At 35.0% G+C, this 23220-nt stretch overlaps 2 protein-coding genes across 3 annotated transcripts in view; one reads left to right on the top strand and one right to left on the bottom strand.

Moving 5' to 3' along the window:
* The window catches only part of LOC124360767 (testicular acid phosphatase homolog), a 28678-nt gene extending 11248 nt beyond the window's left edge, over nucleotides 1-17430 (bottom strand). The window contains exons 1-7 of one of the 2 annotated variants that reach the window (XM_046814645.1): nucleotides 17168-17430; nucleotides 15465-15569; nucleotides 14115-14354; nucleotides 9931-10143; nucleotides 9305-9431; nucleotides 7947-8174; nucleotides 6013-6881 (exon numbers count right to left, since the gene is read on the bottom strand). In XM_046814645.1, coding sequence (XP_046670601.1) covers nucleotides 6817-6881; nucleotides 7947-8174; nucleotides 9305-9431; nucleotides 9931-10143; nucleotides 14115-14354; nucleotides 15465-15569; nucleotides 17168-17341 — 1152 coding nt within the window. In that variant the 5' untranslated portion in view covers nucleotides 17342-17430 and the 3' untranslated portion in view covers nucleotides 6013-6816. Of the gene's footprint in view, nucleotides 1-6012; nucleotides 6882-7946; nucleotides 8175-9304; nucleotides 9432-9930; nucleotides 10144-14114; nucleotides 14355-15464; nucleotides 15570-17167 lie in introns of those variants that run through there. The other variant, XM_046814646.1, reaches the window with a different exon arrangement.
* Nucleotides 17431-20068: 2638 nt separating this feature from the next.
* Nucleotides 20069-23220, top strand: part of LOC124361535 (testicular acid phosphatase homolog) — a 29184-nt gene continuing 26032 nt past the window's right edge. Inside the window, exons 1-2 of the mRNA XM_046815599.1 lie at nucleotides 20069-20273; nucleotides 22284-22388. Of these exons, the coding sequence (XP_046671555.1) occupies nucleotides 20124-20273; nucleotides 22284-22388 (255 nt within the window). The 5' untranslated portion in view covers nucleotides 20069-20123. The remainder of the gene's footprint in view (nucleotides 20274-22283; nucleotides 22389-23220) is intronic.

Below are 23220 nucleotides of genomic sequence, written 5' to 3'. Positions count from 1 at the left end.
AAACTATTGAAATTATGGCTATTAAATTATGGAGGGTTGGTAGGCCTGGTCCTATCATGTAAACACGCAACAATCGACGCTCCACAGTTTATTTAATTTTGAATGGTTTTATAACTCTGATAATAGTGTTTGACCTCGGAATAGGCGTAATTAACGTAAATCTATTTTTTTTTTTAAGTGAATAGGACTGCTTATCTCCTCCGTGAGTAATGACTGTGTGTACATCTAACCAAAGAACTAACAAGGTTAGACTTGTACTCTGCCAAACAATCCACGTTTAACATAACTTGGAGCGGCGCGGCTAGTCAATCACCAGTAATCACCGACAAGACCAGCTCCAGTGGCAACACCCGGTAAGCGTCACGGACTACGACCCACAGATTCCTGGTTCTAATCACGAGTCTGACAGTTACTTTTTGCCCCCTCAGTAGACTCTGAACACCAAACAAACCTGTTGTAAATAATTTTAATTCCACAAAACTATATTTGTTATTCATTGACCAGATTTTATTGTTACTATTTCCATTTAAATTTTATCAAATTGTTTATCTATTTTATTTATTTAATTTATTTAAATATTTTTATTTTATATATTTAATTTATAATAGCCTATATTTTATTTATTTAATAACCATGACATTTACCGTTGAGAAAACTAAGTCTGGAAGCCCCTTCATTATTTTCAACAATGTGAAATATAGACAAAAAAGAATTCTGAGGAATGGTGATGTTTCTTGGCTTTGCTTGCTGGGCAAAAATTGCGGTGCATCTAATCAAAACTGATGCAAGCATGACGAGAGTGACTGTGTGTAACGACAAAACACACTGGCGATCACGCAGTCACCATGAGTTCCCTCTTGTCGCCGCTGACCAGGCCTCGTCCTGCGGCCGCTTCGTCATCCTCCACTCCACCCCGCTTCAGCTGCGACATCTGCACCCTCCACACGCCGCCGACACCCGCCACACCGCCTGCGCCTGTCTGCTCCACGCCCGACCCTGGCCTCACACTGGTCCCCACCACACCTGGTCCAAGCGGACGAGATTAGCATCGCCCCAGTATCAGCTGAAGACCCAGCAACGGAGGTTTCTCGTCTTAAAAAGGAAATTGAGCGCCTTAAAAAGTGAATTTAAGATACTTCTGGATCACACCGTTGAGTCAGACACTCGCTTGCTCCAGTTCACTGACCAGATATTTACAATGAACACATCCCGCGTCGACCAGACCGCCCGCGCCTCCGCGCGAGGGTGGACCGTGGCGTCCAGTGTGACCCGCCCTCCTATCCACCTGAAGACCCCGTGCCTGTTTCCGTGGACTTTGGTGCGCAGTGTGATCTGTGGTCTACCGCGTGTACGCGGTGTGTGCTGAGATCACTGACATTCTTAATAGCCTTTAAAACGACGATAGAAGTACTTCAGGCAGAAAATCAATGCCTGAAGAATCAGCTGAGGACATGTGAGGATGTGGATGTGACTCCTACTCATCCATGGATAGAAGTGAGACCTTCAAAAAAAGTAGCTCCAACCAAACAGAAACAAATTTCTCAAGTTCTGACTAAAAAAAACAAAAAAAAATGCCTTTCCATGATCAAAAAATTAAAAATAGCTCTAAAATCCCCAATCCAACACTCAATCATAGTAAACCTTTACAGAAAAATCGACAGGACGTCCCAAACCCCTATCCTCACTTCCGTTCCATTAATATCAGAGGTGATAGCCACTCTCTCGCCACATCTCGGGACTTGTGAAATCCATGACCTTCCTCCCGCCCTCTGTTGGTGACATGTGCATGCCCGGCGCCGGCCTGCTGGACATCTTGAGAACGGGCCATACTCCACCTCGGTCCGGGACCCACTGCGAGGTGTTTAATCGCGGGCTCAAACGATCTGGCAGTGGGCAAACAGCACGTCATTTACCGCCACCTGGAGGCTCACATCGCTGCCAGACCTGCCAACACTGAACTTGTTCTTGTCACCTTACCGCTTCGACATGACTTGGAACCAGATCACCCCATCCATGATGAGACCGTGCTCGTGAATGCTTACATTGAGGAGTTGGCTGTCCGGCACAACATCCGCGTGGTAAACTTCAATAACATCGGCCGGAGGCATTTCACGAGGCACGGTCAGCATCTCTCAATGCGGGGTAAGCGGCTACTGGCGGGGATGGTAGTGAAGACCCTTGCACTGCTGAGACCCAAGGTGTCTGCGCGCCGCCGCTGCAAATCGTCGCTGCTGCGCCGGCCCCCACCGTCCCGGCTCCTGCTGCTGCTGCCAGCGGGGAGTTCAGCTGACACCCTCCATCAGTCTCCAAGACTTCAGCACGCCACCTACGCGGAGGCACTCAGGGGGTCACCAACGCCAGGCAGTGTTGACGAGAGTGGACGCTCTCCTGAACAAAAAAACTTGGAGAACATTGTCAGAGTGAAACCGGTATAGGAATGATTTCGGATCCAGCCGTAAAACAAAACCAAACACGGAAAAATCTTCAAAAATCTCAAAATTCCAAATTCACAACCGAAAATTTGAAATTTGTTCATCAGAAATGCCCAAATTGCAACCAACAAAATTGATGAATTGGCAGTCATGTGCGAAGAATTAAATCCCGATGTGTTTATAGTATCTGAGCACGGTTTCATAGATGACAACATCCATCTTTTCAAAATTCCAAATTTTGAATTGGCAAAACATTTCTGTCGAAATCGTTTCAAAGGGGGCGGTGTGGCAATTTTTGTGAAAGCATTTTCAAAATTTGAACCTTTCAAAATTAACAACATGATTGAAATGAATTTTGAAGCCGAAGGCATAAAAATCACGTCAAACTGTTTGGGAAAAATAGCAGTCATCGGGTTATACAGATCACCCAATGGCTGTAGCAACTCCTTTTTTGAAAATTTTGAGCGACTTCTTAATGACCTGTTTTTAAATTCTGTGAAGTTCCTAATAATGGGAGACTTTAACATTAATGTAATGAATCCCACCGACCCCCTAACCCAGCGGCTTCGCGATGTTTTAAATTCTTTCAATCTAAATTGGTCCGTGAATTCACCGACACGAGTGACCGCTACGACGAGTACTGCCATCGACAATGTTGTCACAAACATTCCTGACATCACAGTCTCTGTTTTGAACTCTGCAATCTCTGACCACTTTGCGCAGGGGGCCGTGATCCGTGGGTGCAAACTTGAAAGTCAAAATTCAAAATTTAAAATTGCAAGAGTGATTCGGCCCCAGAACATTCGCCACTTAAACGATGTTTTGGAAGCTGAGCCCTGGCAATTTTTGGATAACTCTGGAAGTGTCGATGACATGTATGTGGCATTCAGTGATAGTTTCAACTATTATCTGGATGTTGCTTGTCCGTTCAGAAGGACCAAAGTCAATCACGCACCTAAAAAAAGGCACGTGGTTGACAAAGGGAATTCTTGTATCTCGAGAAAAGCTTAAATTCTTTCACAAAATTTTTCATTGGAACCCAAAACGAACATTTCAAATTTTTTTTCAGAAATTACCGAAGGATTTATAAAAAAGTCATACGAGCTGCTAAAGCCTATGATGTTAATAAGGCCTTGGGTAACTGCGAAAACTTCTCGAAAACAGCTTGGAAAATCATAAACGACTTTTCTCGTGATACACACCAGATAAAAAAACACAAAAGAAATCGCAATTAAAATTGAAGACAAAATTGTTGAAAACCGAGCTCAAGTGGCAGACGAATTTAATAAATACTTCTCTTTCCGTGGCTACAGTGGGTTCGGCATTAACTGAACCTCGGTTTCACGAGGAGGAGATGCTGTTGTATCGGGTTGCATCCATGGCCATGGCTCCTGTGTGTGAAGGGGAGGTTGCACGAGTCATACAGGGACTCAACTCATAAAAAAATCTTGTGACGCAAAACGGGATGTCAGTGTGGCTACTCAAACACTGCTTCAGGCATATATTGAGACCACTCACAAAATTGATCAACTTTTCTTTTGAAAAAGGAACCTTCCCATCACTTTTGAAGACATCCAAAGTCATTCCGATCTTCAAACAGGACGATCCTTGCCTTGCAAGCAACTATCGTCCAATCTCAATTCTTCCAGTCTTCAGCAAAATTTTTGAAAAAATTTTCTATGAAAAGCTTGCAAGCTTTCTAGAAAATAAACAATATCCTAAATCCGGAACAATTTGGATTTAGGAAAAACAGATCCACAATAGACGCGGTGAACAAATCTTTTGGACAATGTTGTCGATGGATTGGAAGGACGAGAAACATGTGCTCAGTATATTCCTCGACCTATCCAAAGCGTTTGACTGTGTGCATCATGAAACACTTTTGCTCCAGTTGGATAAAATGCGGCGTTCGGGGTCTCTCGCACTTATGGCTCACTTCTTACCTCAAGGATCGAGACCAGTGCGTTTGAGGTATCGAACGTCCGTCTCAAACAAAATTAAAATGACCCATGGTGTCCCTCAGGGCTCCATCCTTGGGCCTCTTTTGTTCCTAGTTTACGTCTGCAGACTGAATTCAGTGATCCAGCATGGAAAAACTGGTTCAGTATATGCTGACGACACAACTCTCTGTATCAAAAACAAATCAACTCAAGACCTGGAAATCACATCCTTCATGGAACTGAATGCATGCATTCAGTATTTTGCTGAATTGAACCTGAAAACAAATCATTCAAAAACAAATGTCATGTGTTTTAGCCTCCGACAAAATGATCACGAAGTTCAGCCTGCCGTGTTTGTGGATGATGTGCTTTTAGAGGAAAACTAACTCCACAAAGTTTCTGGGAATGTTCCTAGACAGAGGACTGACCTGGGCTGATCATGTTGACAATGTATGTGCTAGAGTGGCCTCAGGCATATATGCCTTGCGGCACCTGGCAAAGTTCTGTTCCCCCAGAGTTCTGAAAATGGCATATTTCGGCTGATTCATCCACACTTTACTTTACGTATGGATGAGACTCTGGGGAGGTTGTGCCAAAAACAAAATGGAAAGAGTTTTCAAGCTCCAAAAAAAGGCAATCAGAATCATTGCAAATTTTAAATTTACAGAGAGTCGTGTAGGGAATCTTTCAGGGAGTTAGAATTGCTGACTTTGCCCTGCCTTTATGTTCTGGAGGTGATCATGTACTGCAAATCAAAGTGTGTGATTTGGTTCGTGGCGGTAGCGTTCACCACTATGAGACGAGAGGCAGGGACAACTTCCGAACTCGGCAATACAGACTGACATTATCACAACATCTCCTCAACAAGTTGGTGTCAGACTAATAAACAAGCTCCCTGAAAGTGTCAAACTTTCCGCCAATCAACATCAATTCAAAACTCGTCTTAAACGCCTTTTGGTGTCCAAAGCGTTTTATTCTGTCGATGAATTCATGGTCAGCCGCTGGGATGTCTAAATTCTAAATTTAACTTGGATCTGAAGTCAGTTTGAATGTGTTTGAGTGAATGCATGAATTGTAAGTATGAATGTGTTTTAAACGTCTAAGCCTGTGGTTTATCTTACTTACTTCTGACTTTTGCAATACAATGTCCATTGTCAAAATGCAATAAAGAGATTGATTTGATTGATTTGATTTGATTTGATTAAGTAACCAAATATATATTTTCTTCTGCATACTATTAGTTAAAACTATTTATTAGGACCAGAGTTGCACAAAAGTATAGATTTAGATATAACGCAGTCATTTGATAAACGGGAGTTATTCTAATCAAAATTAATTTAATTTAGCACGAAGGAACCTCTGCACAGGCTTTTCCTTTAGATGCCTTAACATATATTCATAAAAGTATGTTTAGTTAAAATATTGGTTAGTATGATAATATAAGTAAATTGTTTGTTTTTTGTTAATTTTGATATGAGTCACCATGCAAGTGGTATACTGAAATGTGTGTTAATAGTTAAATAAAGTTGAAGTGATTCTTAAATTATTAGTTTACAAATCTAGCAAATTTTTAAAAATAGGAACGTAACACTTTTAAAAATAAAGATATTCTCATTCTTATATTCTTTTAATTAGCATTTTAAACCATTCTGAAATAAGTAATAGATACGTTACTATCACACCAAAGAATATTCCAATTTTTTAATCCATTTCAAATTTAATTTTAAAAAATTGAGCCCTGAAGTGGGAGATTGAAATTCTTTTCTATAATTATCTCTAAAGATTTCTCGAATATTTAATGATATTTTAATAAATCGCTCCAAAGATGCCAGTAACTATTGAAATATTTTAGGCCAATGTGGGAGACTAAAGTTTAACTACTTAGCTTTTCAGTTATAGTGTAATAAATATCGACATTTGACTGTAGTTGATTAAAACCTCAATAAAAGCAAACCTAGAAAAAGAAAGCATTTGCACGTAATAAGACATTTACAAATTGTATCTGACTGACGAACAGGAACAAACATATACTAACACTTGTTGAAATGTCTATAATTATTACATTTATAACAATATTATTCTTGACTTTGGCAGATGATTAAAATCGCATTTACTATCTGCTGATTCCGCCAAAAAGGAAGTTTTCAAGTACAGTGGAGCGTACCGGGAGTGATTTTTGAAATAGGAATAAGCCTATATGTTAACTAGGTAGTCTAAGAATGTCCATGTGAAGTTTCATTACAATCGGTCCAGTATTTATTAAGTGATTAAGTAAAACACACACTCACGCATACATTATTAGATTTTTATAAGTATATATTTTCAATTAATTAAAAACTGGTTGAGATTACTAGTGGTCAATACTTTGACACTCTTTCTCCCAATCTGTGATGTTGTAGTATTTCTCAGTGATGTTCGACAGCAGGTGAAAGTCACAGGGAGAGTCACAGCCGGGGATGTTGATGTCTAGGGGTTCCAAGTCTGGTGAGGCTCCGTCTATGTACAATACCTGGAGTAATAAATAAAAAATTAAAGTACAAGGAAAAAACACACTGACTTTAATTAACAGTAAGTTGTCGTGCTTGTCGAACTATATATATATATAATATATATATATATATATATATATATATATATATATATATATATATATATATATATGTGTATATGTATATATATATGTATATATATATGTATATATATATATAAAACTATTTAATAAAAATATAAATTAGACAAATTTGTCTTATGTTTCTGCATTGAGCAGGCTATGTTAAATCTTCAGTCAGAAAAAATGTATATGTCTAAAATTATTGTTTAAAAATTCTCTAACTTTTGTAATTCCTAACGGTCTTTTTCCTAAAGCAACTTTCTAAGTTCGGGTATTTAATATCCTCATATATTAAATTTCATTCTTCGTAATGTCAAACATTAAATGGCTGCTAGTTTCTTCATATTATTCAAATCTTTTATTGTTTTTTCCATCAGAATGTGTAAACTGATATATAGTGTAACTAACCTTAAAGACCATCCAATGGTTAGTCACGGGGGAAGAATTTAGGTTATATAATGATATACAGGTTTATTTCTTGTTACTATACCATCGATGCATCCCTCGATTTTTGAAAACCCCTGTATATTATATCTTATAAAATCATAATATTTAGTTTAAGAAATATTTTTTCACAGTCCTTATATTCTTCCAGTAGCATGTTTTCTAAAATAACTTATTTCATATTAACACAAAATGAAAACCCCTTCTTGATACCTATGAGATTTTATGAGGTTAAAGTTATCCACTCTTGCAAACAGTAACTTCTTTTAAATAAAGTACTACTATTTTAGTTTAAGCATCATATAGAGGGAATTTATCAATTTAGAAGTCAATTTTGAATGTCCAGCCATGTAACTGGATAGAATATCAATATCTATTATCCATCGTAATAAGCGATCTAAAGAAGGTTCTACAACCACGCGTAGTATGTGTGAAAGTAAAAGTGAAAAAATGAGGATTTCTTCAATCCGTTCTTTTACATCATATTTAGAAACTAATCTATAATTAGCTCATTTTTACCTGAACGTAGAAATTGTTTAGATTGTAGGTTTTTGTGCAGTTCAATTATCAAAGCAGATCCCGTCCTGGCGTTGAGGCGGCCAGATGGATCTTGGGCCAATCCCAGGACACCTTGTAACCCCAGGAGGGTTAAATCATGCCCGGAGAAGTAGAACATCCTCCTTTCTGGGCGTAGAGTACCCTCGATCTTTGCCTTCATCAGACTTACAACCACCTTGAAATATTCACCTGAAATAAGAAGATCGCGTTTGTTTTTAATGAGAAGCACAGTAATATTTATTTAACGTACTCCAGATCAAAGGATTCAATTCAATGCGAATGTTCAGTTCAGATCCATGCAGCTTACGCTTAGTGCAGCAACTGAAATCGGACTCTGTCACATACTTGACTCCTGGGATCTGGGCAGATTTGACTCCTAGAGATTCACATTGAATCAACTCTTCCAACTATAGCTACATTATGTGTAGAAAACTCGGTTCCTTCACCGTGCATTGGTATTATCTTCATCTGGATCACACTGGATGGTTTCTAGGAAGCCTAATGTACTTCTTTTGTAGTCTAGATGTATCTAATACCGAAATGATGCAGGAATACATTTTGAGCTTATTCAGTGCCTCATTTTATATTTCCCCAGATTCACATAGACACCACATTGAAGAAGTCAAGTTTCTTTTTCATAGATACATGTTAGATATCTTTTCTTCAATTTCATGTTAGATTACTTATCCAACTATGGAAGAGATCAGTTTGCTTTCATCAACTGAGAGAGGCCTTTGTACCCCTTACAACCTAGTAAAATAAGGCACTCTTTACCCTTACCAATGGCAACATGGCTGATTCTTTCAACACATTATTGCCTATTAAACGTCCAATATGAGGCTGAGATTATTTTCACCAAGAATTTACTCGATAGTACTTGACTATCATTCTAGGACTTCAGAGAGTTTAAAAACAAAATGTAGTTCATGTAGTTGTTGCAACCCCGTTGCAATACTTATGGATGATGTATCTGCACGAAAATGCTTTAATTTTTTTTTTATTTACTCATATATATGCCAAAAGTCAACTTTCTAGGATATCGGAAAGTTGGAGAGTTAGTTTTGAGTGAATGAACGTTTTGCGTTTTATATATAGAGAAGTAAAATGTGCTTGATAAAAAGGTAAAATTTACGCACGAATGTGGACAATTCTGAGGACTGAAATAAAAATCAATATCCAAAAGTTATTTTTAATAAATAATATCGATATAATCGGTTGTTAAATATTTATTGTGTTGAATCAATAAACAAATAACTTGTGATAATACTGTTACCCCCAAAAGTAATTTTAGGTTAAATATCATTCCAGTGTATTATTACCCTCTACATATCTTATCTGAGTGTCCGAGCCCGCTGAAGACGCCCTCAGGAGTTGATCGGCCAAGAAGGTTAAGGGTTGTGGGTAGATTTTGTCCGTCCAAGAAGGGAGAGGAAGTCCTTCCTCAATCTGTTGGAGGATAAGTTGTAAAGTTAACATGTTTTTCTATAATATACAAAAGACATGTAAGTTATAGACGCCATGCAAATATAATTAACAATGATCTATTTAACAAATTATTTGTTCGAATATTGTTAGTAAATATTTATGAATATATTCTTACTGTAGCGTAATAAAACTAAAAAACCATTAAAATCAGTAAAAATATGTAATATTGTAATGTATGTATATTTACTGGGGGAAATGCTCAAAATGAAGGAAAACGTTACCTGTTTTGGTGGATTTGTTAAAATTCCTTTTCGACCCAGCCAATACCTTCTCGCATGGTTGGCCCTATTTTATACGTATTTTGGGAAGATATCCCAATTCACGCAACTACTTTTGGAAACGACAAAAATAGCTTGCGATTAATCTCTGATAAGCTTGACCGATGTATTCGATTCTATAAATATTAGTGTTTAAGTTAGAATGCCTATATTACAATACTTTCATTCCTTACAGAACCTACCACTGTATAAATAGACTCCCACATTGTATAAATGGCCATCCAAATTGATTCGGTGCTGTTGAATGACTCTGCAAGGTCAATTCCGGTGTATGGTCCGACAAATTCAAGGAATTCGGTAATATTGTGCTTATAATCATCTCTGAATCTTCCTACAGCCTCGATCCAAGCTGCATGAGATTTTGGACACTTTTGAGCCCCTGTGATGTACGCGACCTGGAAAGTATATTATTATACTTTAGTATGTGAATATTTAAAACACGATACACCTTTAATTTTAATATTACAAGGTCACATTACATTTCTAGAGATTTTAGATCAAGCATAACCACATTATATACAGTACTGTATATGTAGACATAAGTGCAAATTGTAAAATATATAAACAATCAATTTAGACTAAGGTGTTATAAAGGGCTTTTATTTTTACATCTTTGCTTAGTTTATACTCTTTGTTGTTACTATTTGTGTGTTTAAAATAATTATTTGTTAGAAATCTAATATATACAGTTATTTATATACATCTTGAAGCTATCTAGTAAATATTGTTGTTAACTTTATGTTGTAATTTGTACTTTTGTATGTACTAGTTGCTTGTTTATACATTTGTGTAAATGGCTCTGACCGTTGATAAATAAATAAATAATAACTGATACCATTTGGTGTACAACAATATTTGACTATGGAAATTTAAAAATCATCTAAGATATTGGTTTTCCTTATAGGGGTTCTGCAATACTCAATTAATTGGCTTTATACCGAAGTTATTATCGACTTTATTCACATTTTAAGCAAATACATGTATTAGAAGGAAAATAAATAATTAGAAGGACACTGGTATCACTAGTACCGGATCCGTTAAACATCTGCCTTGGTGAACCCAGTTTCTTACTCCCCATATGTAGGGTCTGAATTCTCTAATAACTCTGGAGTTGAAGGGATTTTTAGAATAACTAGACCTCATTAAGAGATTTTTTAAACATTGAAAATTTTAAAATGAAATAAATATAAGTTAATATAAATTATTTATCTTCAAGATTAGTTTATAAATAAACATATTTAAAATTAAATATTTCATACAATCTCGGTTTTAATAATGAATGAAATTCAGAGAGAGAAGATTTAAGAGATAATAAATAAATAAGATGTAAGATTTGGAAAAAAAACATCTATCCTAAATTAAAAGTAGGATTTTTTTAAAGAGTTCAAATTCGAGTATTTTATACTAATACCTGGGCAAAAACGTCATATTAATTGTCGTATAGTTAAATTGTTATTCACTTTTGTTGATTTTCTAAAAGGTTGTATCCTATAAGACTTAAAAGTTAGATAATCACAATTTTATGTTTGTTTAAAAATAAAAATACATGTTGTAACATATTATACACTAAATAATTATTGTAGAGTTTTAATATATAATGATAAACCTGGCGCCTCCACCATATAAGGTTTTTTTGTTTATATTAAGGTTGTGAAATATTAAAATATATTAAGAGCAAGGGCTGTTGTGAGAGGATTTAAATAGTAGGTTTGATTGGCAATACAATACAATCAAAATAACCAACACATATTTTATTTTAGTAGCATCTCAATATATTGAATTAAATTTTTAATAACAATATATATCATCCACAGTCATATTGAACACAAAACTTTAATTCCAATCATGAATAATGTTTAATATTGAATTATTTATTACAATTTATGTTTAATTTATTTAACTATAACATGTAATTGTAAATTGTTTAGTGTTTCAATAATTATGTATTCATGAATTAAACGTGAGAAAACTTTCTTTTAAAATATCTAAACATTTACATAAAATTACATGATTAAAACAAATGAGTGACTATACCAAATTGAGAACCTTTACATAAAGTATATGGAATAGGAAAATATTAATTTCAATATTAAACTATTAATTTGATTCTACACATGATAATCGTTTCTTTTTATCACTTTAGGTACAGGTACCTTGAAGTTTTAAGTGAGACATATTAAATTAATTAATTAATCCTGATATATAATATTACGTTCCTAAATTTAAATACAAGATTTTTTTAAACTTAAATTTTGTTTGCACTTGCCACTATTTCGCCTAAAATATTTTTCCCCGCACACAAACACTGGCACTCCCGAAACTTGGCTTCCCGAATCGACGCTCTGACTTTTTCATCTCCCTCGTTGTTCCTGATTTTTGACGTTGCTCCCTGCCAGCTCTCCTGACCATGCCTATGCCAAATCTCACCATCGTAATTGACGAGTAACAATTGTTTATATCAGCATGACTGGGTCTCTTACATCGTCGCATGATTTTTAGAAATAAGCATTTCCGCTGCTTAAACAAGCATTCCTGTTTGTTCATCGTCGGTGTCTGGGCGGATGTGTGTATCCAATTACATCCGGAAGATGTTTGTTTCGAATTGTAATACTAGACTTCCTTTCCAGCAACTATCTGTACATTGATTCTATAAGTTTTGTTATACTAAGAATTACGTATGTCTTACATTCCCCTGGCTTAATGACGATTCTACCTACGAATCGTACTTATTGTCTAATTTAGGTTATCCATTGGGTAGTCTCGTTCATGTACTATAGGTTTCAGGAATTTTATTTTGATGTTGTTAATGTGGATGAAATAGAGCGCTATAAAAAGAAGTACTGTTAATATAGAAGTCCAGGCTAATAAAATGTGCAAAATGAGTTCCGTGTTGTTTACTATGTTGTTGTCGTCGTGTTTGAGCTGGAAGTGGTGTTGTCTTTGTAGATTGTGAACGAAGTAGGTGGGTGTCGATAAGGTCCATTTTTCATCTAAGGTTTCTTGGAGGTGTTGGAATTCTTGTCTTGTTTCCGATTCGAGGGGTAATATAGTTATGGAGTGAAATTTTGACCAATAAATGGGCAGGAGATGTGTTATTTGATAGTTGTCAGGGTTTTTTTGGAACCACATGGTATTATTGTGTTTATAAGTGTTAATTCTTCGTGGTGTAGTGAACATTCGCAGGGTAGGATGATTTCTAGAGTGCCTGTTGTTCGGTTTTTGGATGTAGTGATGGGTCTTCCGATGTGAGCATACTGCTTTCAGGTTTGTTTGGTTGTTTATTACGAGAAATGAGTTCGGTGAGACTTGTGTTACGAAAGGCATCAGGTTTACGTTGAAGCAGGTGAATGCGCAGGTAGCTCGGAGAGTAGGTAGTGTTGTTGTGTTGAGAATGCTGCGTAGACATGTTAAGGACTGATCACTTTTAACTGTTGCCCTGAGAATCAAGCAAAGTGGGAGTGTATTTTGGTTACAACCCTTTTCTTCAGGATGGATAGCTGTGGTGAAGTCTTGAGTGCGTATGACGATGGATTTTTCATGTGTAAAATAAACAAAAAAACCTTATAACGGGTATATGCATTTACCGTGAAGGATAGCTAATGCTTGCAACTTTACTTTGTAAAACGTCGTAATTCACTTTCCATTCTATTATTTTTCATTGCACCAAATAAATAAGACATGTCATGTTGAAATATCGTTTGATTTTACAAAAGTTTGTTTTTAAATTTATTTATTCTACGATGTTATCATTGCAATCTGGATTACTTAGAAGACGAATGAAAAATATTCGCTATCGCTAAATCCCATGTACCAACATTAAACTCTATGTTCCTCATATAGAAATGAAGCTCATGAAAAATTGTATAGGTCATATCATTTTCGAGATATTGTGCGGACAGACGGACAGGCAATATGAAATTGCAGTCCCTCGAATGATATGCTTCGTACACGCACAGCCAATAATTTATAATATTTCTTACATCCATCATATACCACGATGGAAATCTTCCTACGTATAGACTTCTATATTTCAAGTAAATAGCCTGGATTACTTGGTTATAATCGTCACTTGGCATTTTTAAACTTTGCTTCGGTAACTTCCACTCGAGAAGACTTATAAATGATTACCTATCTCAACAATAAAGGCAAAATAGAGCCTAAGAGATGGGCTTGCAAAGCTCTATGATAGTCTTCAATAATGAAGTATCTCACCACCTTTCGTGTAATTTTTATAACAACACTAAATTACTTTTTAATATTTTTAACTCAATAAACAGGACTGTGAATATTTTAGCATTAACTGATGTATAAAATATTGTGACTTTTAACTAGCAATAAAATACTGTGCTTCCTATTGAATACTTACATCGTGGTGATCCTTGTAGGTAGGATATATCGGCACAGTATTCCAGGGAAAATATGTGTTATACAAATGTAGATCACGAGAAGGAAACAATCCCGCTAGAAACAGACTCGCGCTCATCATGGTCCGTTCAAGCAGAGTGCTGTTGGCCTGGAAGTCCTTGGGGCTGTATATTTCTTCCAGAAACCCATCGTACAAGGAACGAAATTTCTTTCCAAGTGTGTACATTTGCAAGTGACCTTTCTGAAAGTAAAATCACTAAATAATCGTCTACCATTTATAATTGTGTGTTATAAATTTGACTCAATGTCCCCAAAAGTTCAATTGGATTCAATTCTGGATTGTTTAGGGCTTCCAGTTTAACCTACACAGGGTTTTAGGACTAGAATAATAGGTTTCCAACTTCTTGTCCGAAGTGAAAAGAAAATGTTTAGGAACACTTTTTATGGAACTAATCATAAATAATTTATGCTAGTGAAATAATTACTTGAATGAAAACGGATTTCATATAGGAAGACTTGTGGGTTAAATAGATGCGGACTAAATATACTGCATAAACAATGTAATAAAAACATAATAATCACGTATTACAAAAATGGAATGCTTTAAAATACTTTTAAAAAGACGCGAAATAATAACATGCACTTAGGGGGTTTTTTACTAAAACTTTAGAAATAACCACAATAATTACAAACAACTACTCTATGATTTAACTGATTTTTAAATAAAATGTTTACAAAATAAATGGAGATGAATGTTGGAACAAAATGGTAAAGGCGTATCTCAAGTGATGGACGACACAACCAAAACATTTGGGTAAGCCACCGTGTTCTGGGGCTCAGCCAGGTTTAATAATCAAATCAACTTTACAATGTAATTAAGCTGGATTTACCTCCATTTCCTCTTCCGTTTAGTGCAGCGTCTGAATTCTGACACCCTCAGGGACTTGACTCCTTTTGCGTTTCGCGACCACTATAACAGACTAAACTGCATAGTTTTATCTGGTTTCTCAGCAGTCTTCCTGTTGATGTCAGCACATCCTGCTGCTCGTCTCTGATGTCGAAACGATGCGAATCGTCGGAGATTTTAACATCTTAATCGCTGACTTTTTTTATCTCTTTGGACGTGGACCTCAGGATTCATATTTCAGACGCTGCACTGAGCGGAAGGTACGTAACTCATAATTCACATTGTATAAACCCTTTTTACCATACCAAATGCAAAAATTGATACACTTCTTCAGTAACTTACCTATTATGATATGAAATGTTGATCCCTATGAAAGACTTCGAGTAGTGCAAGGATTGGAAGCAAAAACACTCTATGTAATTTAATATTCAAGGTCAGACTTACATCTGTTAGTTCCGTCCAACCGTTGGGCCAGTAAGTGGTATCCTGAGGCTGGTATGGGCTGGTCGGGTAGGCAAACCCAGGTCCTCTGCTTCCGTGTCGAGTGAACTAGAAATATCACCATAATATAGTATTTTATATGGCTGAACGTGCGGTTGTAGTAAAATACACAATACTTTTTAAACGAGTGGTTTTTATTTATCCTACTTATAAGAAATCTTATTTTCTATTACGCCCTACCATGTTTTTGCCTTGCTCAACTACGAGTTGTCGGACTACCATAATAAGCTACTGTATATAAAGGAAGGAAATCCAAACAAAACTGAAGAGTGTTCTAAAACTTGTAATGCTGAAACAAATTAAACAAATCCTACAAGTACACTACTTGTAAGTAGTCACTGAATTCAAAAAAAATATTAATTTGTAAAATAAAATTGTAGTACCATTTATATATACAAAAATTCCACATATCGGTAAACAAAATAATTTGTAAAATGTATTTAGCTTACTTGGTTATAAGGGGTTTAGTGTCAAAGGACCCTAAAGAACATAAAGATGTAGAGGGGGCAAGGCTACCCTTTTACTCGCTGACCCTAAAAGACAGAAATCTTCCTTGGAAGTACAAGGAACCTATGTACTAATATCGAGGATCTTTCTATCAAAGTTCGGTCTTTTGGTAAAAATAACGTATTTCCTATAATTCTTAATTTATTTTCTTTGGGGTTTCAATTGTTAATATCGAACACAGAGGCAGTCAAAGCTGGATAATTCAAACATCTTTATGCGGCGGTCCCTACGTGAACAAAGATATATTAGGTAGTATTTATTTATTCTACTTATAAGAAATCTCATTTTCTATTACGCACTACCATGTTTTTTCTTGGCTTTACTACAAGGGTTTGTGTGCGACTACCTTAATAAGCTACAGTATATAAAAGGAGGAAATCCAAACAAAGTTGGAGAGTATTCTAAAAGTTGTAATCCTGAAACAAATCTATGAGTACACTACTTGTAAGTTGTCGCTTAATTCAAAAAGATATTAATTTGTAACATAACAAATTTTAGTACCATTTATGTATACAAAAATTCTCAAGATTTTGGGTAACAAAATAATTAAACATTTAGATTACTTGGTTATAAAATTATGAAAGGACATGCTTGCTATTCCTTTAGTTCCTAATGTATTAAGAAAATACAAGAATATTTTAGAAACTATCTATAGGAAACATAAAAAATAAACAAATACGAGAGCGTATCATAGGAAAATAAAGAACGTAAAAAGGAAGAAGGGGGGGAGGCAGGCTACTCTTTTACTCGCTGACCCTAAAATCTCCCTTGGAAGTTCAAGGAAACTTTGTACAAATATCGAGGATCTTTTTATAAAAGTTCGGCCTTTTGCAAACTTTACGTATTTCTTATAATGTTTAGTTTATTTTTTTGTAGGTTAAATGGTAAATTTAAACACAGAGATACAGTAAAAGTTGGATAATTTGAATATTTTTATTCGAGGTTTTGTGCAGTTGGAGATTTTCATACAGTCCCTTAACATCCCTATACATTAACTAAAGATATGTTAGATAATTCGAATTGTTTTGATTCTTGAGATTTGAGTTATTCATCTTTAACTATTTAAGCTTCTTAAGAAGCTTTCAACTGGCAAATTCTAAGATACGATTAAAGTTTAAACAAAATTATGCAATGCTTACCACAATAACAAGTTGCAACGTTGCTGTGGTTCGGGTCCCTGTTGTGTTGGTAGGACTGGTTGGTGTTGAGTTGAAAACATCTTTATCCACTGGAAAAGGCTCGCTTGTTTGCTTATGAGCCACTGCCAGCACCAACACCGCCACAGTTGAAAAAAAGTAAAACCCTCTTGACATATTAGGACTAAATGCACTTGTATTTTCACAAACGATCCAAGGATACAACTACCAGGAAATGTAAAACTTGCATTATTAGCATTATCTATATCTTAACTTACAAAAAGTATCTCGATGAATTGCAGCTTAGGAACGTAACCAACCATAGACTTAATTAGTTGGGTAACTATCAAAAGTGATAAATGCAGATAAACGTGCCAGGTTTACCATTGAAACCTTTAGATAGCCGGTTAAATAACTATGCATTCCACTAATGCCTGCAAATAACGCTTTTATGTAGATTTTCTATACAAAATGAGCTTATTGCAATTGTCCTTTGCAAAAATGAGCAAAACGCAGATTTGCTCATTATTGCCTTTTTCGGACGAGGTGCATTTTAATTGTGCCATTGTTTAAAGTTTTTTTTCGGGTCTCAAAAATCCAGGATTCATCACCGTGGAAACCAGCATCTCTTTGAATTCTTAAAAAGAAAATATCAATAAACTTCCATTCTTTTTGTCTTTCTGTTCAACAGTTAGATTTTTTAACCAATTATGCCCAAACCTTTATCATTTGTAATCCTTCCGTAAAAACATGTCTTGTGGTTCAAATCAAGTTGTCTACATCGTTTTTGTAGTTAGTCGTTGATCATGTAACCCAAATCTGATTTTTATAAGTCTTTTATTTTTTGTGTCACGATAACAGTCTTCCACAGCGAGGGTCTTCCTGAACCGTTCATCTGAAACTGATTTATATCATCTAAAAACTGGAGCTCTCGACAAAGTATCGTCACCATAAGCTTTCTTCAATTTTTCAAACATTACAGTAAACGTTTCACCAAAGTTTAAAACAAAATTTGATTGCATAACGTTGCTTGTAACTGTTCTCACTCATGTTTGGAACGCATATCAAAATCTTGCTTTGCTATAAATTTATTTAGAACTCACTTCATAATAATAGACTAGTGAAATTACAACTCATTGTTGATCAGATATTTGGCTAAACAAATGAATACTTGTCAGAGTTACAGTGTTGCCAGTTTGATAAGACTTTTTCTTTAGCTCAATACTCAAGATTGTTTTTGCTAATTTTAACTCTTGTTTACCAACATGATACTTATTACTATATGATATTTAAGATTACAAAAAACATTGAAGCAGCATAATACAGATGAGTATAACTAAATACACCTCAGTAAAATGCATTAAAATTTAAGTTTGCAAAATGTTGTTTTAGTTACGAATAAAATACATTAAATTATATTATATCCTCTAAATGTCTACTAAAGTTACTGAAATCTGTTATACAATTAATACTAAATGCCTTGTTTGGTTGTTCATAAAGTTTTTTACTTCTATTTCCTTCAAAAAATGCTTTAAATTGAAATCTTATGATCGAGTGGAAAGTATCCAAATTTGTACAGAATTATATAAACACTATTTTCGCCAATACTTTCCTTTCTCATTAAATCGCTTAGCTATTGACAAAGAAGTGCAATTGATTTCTTACTAAACTGATAATAAACATATAATGAACCTCACACAGATAAGTCTACAAGAAATTGTTAATAAGTTTGCGGTAACTTTCACTTAATATGTTCATTAAATAATTTATTGCCTTCTGAATAGGACGTCTCGGATGTTAATAAACTTAAATTAATTTTTAATCAGTTTTACTCGTTATTCCAATTGAAATATACGTATTCTTATTAAATATCTTGTGAATTAATGAATTTTTTTGAGTCACTTAACATTATATTATCATTCACTCCCTCTCCAGGAATGTTAACTTCTGGCTGGTTACCTTCCAGTTGAACCTACGCTGAGTTCAGCAACAACCGATGTGTCACTTAAATCTGGGCAACCTAATGGATGTCCAGGAATGGCATATCACTTGTGAACTGTAAGGTTGAGATTCTGGGATGAAAGGGTAGATAGATAGGTCTAGTCTACTGCGGGAGATGACTGTTGGTGGGGCTCCCCAAGTATTAAGGGATGTTGCTAGTCTAGAAGTAAGGACATTCCGCCCCCTGCCTGCTTTGACTGAGATTGGTTCAGAGCTAGCTTCAACTTCTTCCGAGGAGACATGACTGAGACTATTGCCCTAAATCCTTCCTCATGGACTTTGCAGGAGGCGGCTCGTACCCTCACACTTAAGTCCGTAGCAGCGTTAAGGTCCTTTAAGGACTAAGTGCAGGGTCTAAGCTTTTTATTTTAAGAGAACAAAAAATAATTATTTACTCCGTCTCACGATTAGGTTTTGTAAGGAGCAAGCAAGTTACATGAAGAAGATTTTCAACCAGTGTTTTTAAATCCACAAATGGATTTCAGATTAATATATTTTATTGATATTACTTTCACTAACTTTGCTCTGCAATTTAGTGGACTTTTTCACTCTCTAGTAAACGTATTCGAGAACATATTATTTTCTTTCAAACACGCATATTCACACACAATTATTTATCATATGTCGTATATTCTTAAATATGCTGTTATAATGTGTCAATGAAAATTAATTCAATTTTGTAGTAATATATATTTTCTATATGAATATAATATTATAAGTATTTTATAATATACTAGAGTTTTTTAAATTCCTAGTTTTATAATCCAGTGTAATTCAGCTGTACGCAAGAAAGTGTAGCTGTTATCTTGTGCATGGTGTAAATTGGACTTACTAGTTATTTATTACAGTGTACGCTTATCTGACAAAATTGTAGCTCTATCTTTTACTTTTACATCAGTCTCTACTTCCAGTTAAAAATAACATCAAACTCTGTAAAGACTCGTTTATCATATTGAAAATGTCGGCAGGATTGCTCTGGGTTTGTGTTCCTACACTGGCAGTCCTGTTGATATTATACGGTTTGACAGACGTGTCTCAACCTGATGTCGACAGTGCTACCAACATACATGGTCCCAGAGCAGTACCAACATTGCAGCTCGTGATTGTTGTAAGTTTATTGAAATGATTATGTAAAAACACATTTAATCATTATTATGTACAATAAATCTATCTTTCACTACAATGTGTTTCAAGATTGTTAGTCCTTTAGAAGGGAAACATATCCGTGATCATCCATTGATTATAAACATTCTTACCGACAAGTAGTTAATCTTGTGTCTGTTCTCATAGTATACTTTAGAAAGTCGAGAAGATGTTTATAAAATAATTAGAAACATAGGCCTATAAACGTTGCAGATACCAAAAATTTACAGTTAGAGCTTATTTTACCACATCACCGTCAACCATGCTAGTCCAGAAGCCAATAGCCAATCCTCACTGTAGAAGTACACAACCTAGTTTTTAATGAAATCGATGGATAAATTTCACTCAGTAAAAAGAATCAATCGGCAGTCACGTTAGTTCTGATGGAAGTATCAATAAGAGGGTATGAAAAGAGTTAAAAATATTTAAAAAATTTTTCGCAGTCCGAATTTTTTAGCTTGACATACAGTTTATAAAAACTAACCGTCAAGTACTTAAATAAATGTTAAACCAGCTACAGATTGCCATTTACAGAACATAAAAGTGGCAAACTTCAGTCTCGTTATCTAATGGTGATATAAATATTAGTCTATTTGTGTCTGAAGTGTACTAGCTATAAAAATTTGATCTGAGAAAACAATTATCGTTTTGTATTAAGTCTTTTTGACTGATCTTTAGCCAAGTCTATCACTCGTGGGTTGGAAATTGTTCATCTCTGTCGGCCTGCCTGCATGTCAGTCTGTCTATCTGTCTGTTTGTCCGTACGATATCAGGGAAACGAACTCAGCTATAGATTTAAAATTGTACACGTAGCTTCATTTACGTATGAGAAACATTGAGCAAAAATTTTTGCATTGATCTTATGAGCAACCATGATGGTAACGAGAAAATAGCAGAATAAATAAATTGATAACCAAACTCAATACGCCAATAAGAGATTGATGCATGTTACATTACCCCATACAACATTATTTAATAATTTAATATCGAGTTTAGCTCCAGTTCACCTACCTTTTATTGCAGCGTCTGGTATATCACGCTGTCTTAGACTTGACTCGAGGAATGTTTGAAGTCATGTTTGTCTGAAGAGATCTGAAGAATCTATAAATTGGTGAAGTAGTAGTCTCGTTGTCTCATCAGGTACACAACTGAGTGCAATTACGATGTGATAGACACGGTCTCTAGCCACGGTGGATCAACCTTGTTTTGTAAACATAACGTAGGTACGTTGGAAGGGTTGATTCATTAAATTTTGAGTTTAGCTGCAAGTTCACCTTCCTTTCATTGCAGAGTCTGGTATATGGTATTATGTTGTAGTGACTTGGTGTGTAGGCTTATATTTTTTTAAACGCTGATATAAAAGCCAATTTAATGAACAGACATCTGAAAGTATCATGTGGCAAGATATGTTAAGGAAATTTGTATATGTAACTTTTTAATTTTGCATGAAACTTCGTTTCTATTAATTGTATGATGCGTCATTTAGGCGTCAACTTCATTTTTTGTGATTGTTTTTCTATCCTTTCATGCATAACATCTGCATGATCTCAGGAAATCTCGAGAATTGAAATGGGCTAGATTTAAATTTTGCATAAACCTCAGCGAAGCCTGTTACGATAAATGGTGTGGCCTACTTCTAACTTTGTATCAACATGAAAAGCGCTACTAGAAAGTTATTTTACAGTATTTTAAATCACCTACTGAGGCAGAAATCCTATTAATATTTCTGTTTAATTAGACCTAAACTAATTACCTATTAAGTAAACTTGAGGTAGAGCCGCACTAAAGGTGTTTAATACTTCTTTGAAATTTCACCTTTGGAATGATGCAAAATTCCTCTGCCGATTACAAGAAAACCACGTTGTGTGTTTATACAATAGAAATTCACTCTTTGCTCCCAGACTATACAATCTGCTATATTTTGTATAGTGTCATGAAAGAAAATAGCAATTAATTAGTTGTAACCATATTCCAGTTCACGCGCCATGGCAGCAGAGGTCCTGTATTTGCTTATCCGACAAGCCCATATCAGGCCTTGAATACCACTTACTGGCCTAATGGATGGATGGAACTCACAGAAGTAAGTGTGAACTTAAATTTAATTTAATTATATGGTTTAAATTGGATTCTTATTTTATTCATACGATTTATGTAATAAAATTATGGAAAATATCCATAGATTACGAAGATTATATATCGTAAGTTTAAGAAGAAATGTCGAGGATGCACAAAATAAAATGTTAACTTTCCTTGAAATTAAAAAAGTAAATACAACGTTTACCTTATCTTCTTCTCACTTTATTTTGCAATACTATGACCTAATTCTTCAAAAATATTATAACCAACATAAATTTGACAATTCCTAGGTTATTTTTTAAATAATTGACTGTCTTATGTCATCATTTGCCTAGACATTGTATATTTATTCAGGCTTTAAAAACCTAAATTTCAATTTAAAACCTTCACTGTCATATTTTTAAAGAAATCTTGTGCCATAACTCATGTTTATGCTTCAAGGCTTCTTTTTGCAGTGTTCTGGACTTTTCTACCTCTTTTTTCTATTGTATAGTATTGGTTCATTAACTTAAAAAATGTGCAAGTAGGAGCTTACTTAAATGTATCTATTAACAAGTAATGTGTTTCCTATAACGTTTTTTATTTTCACTAATTCAGGAACAGTTTTAGAAAAGAGTTTACACAATGAATTAAATTATTTAAAACTTTTTAAATTTTTTAATTCGTACTGGGTTACCGAGAACTGTCCATGCATGCAGAGAACAGTTACTTTCAATCCAGATGTGTTGATTAGTTATACTCTATGAGCTGTCAAATATTAAATCTGGACTATTCCACTCCATCTCCCATAGAACTCCTATTGAAGTTCATAGATCACTTCATACCATCCACGAATG

The sequence above is a fragment of the Homalodisca vitripennis genome, chromosome 4 (genome assembly GCF_021130785.1).
Source record: "Homalodisca vitripennis isolate AUS2020 chromosome 4, UT_GWSS_2.1, whole genome shotgun sequence".
Taxonomy (NCBI): Eukaryota; Metazoa; Arthropoda; class Insecta; order Hemiptera; family Cicadellidae; genus Homalodisca; species Homalodisca vitripennis.
Note: the sequence above shows the minus strand (reverse complement) of the source record. Positions and strands in the feature narration are given on the sequence as shown.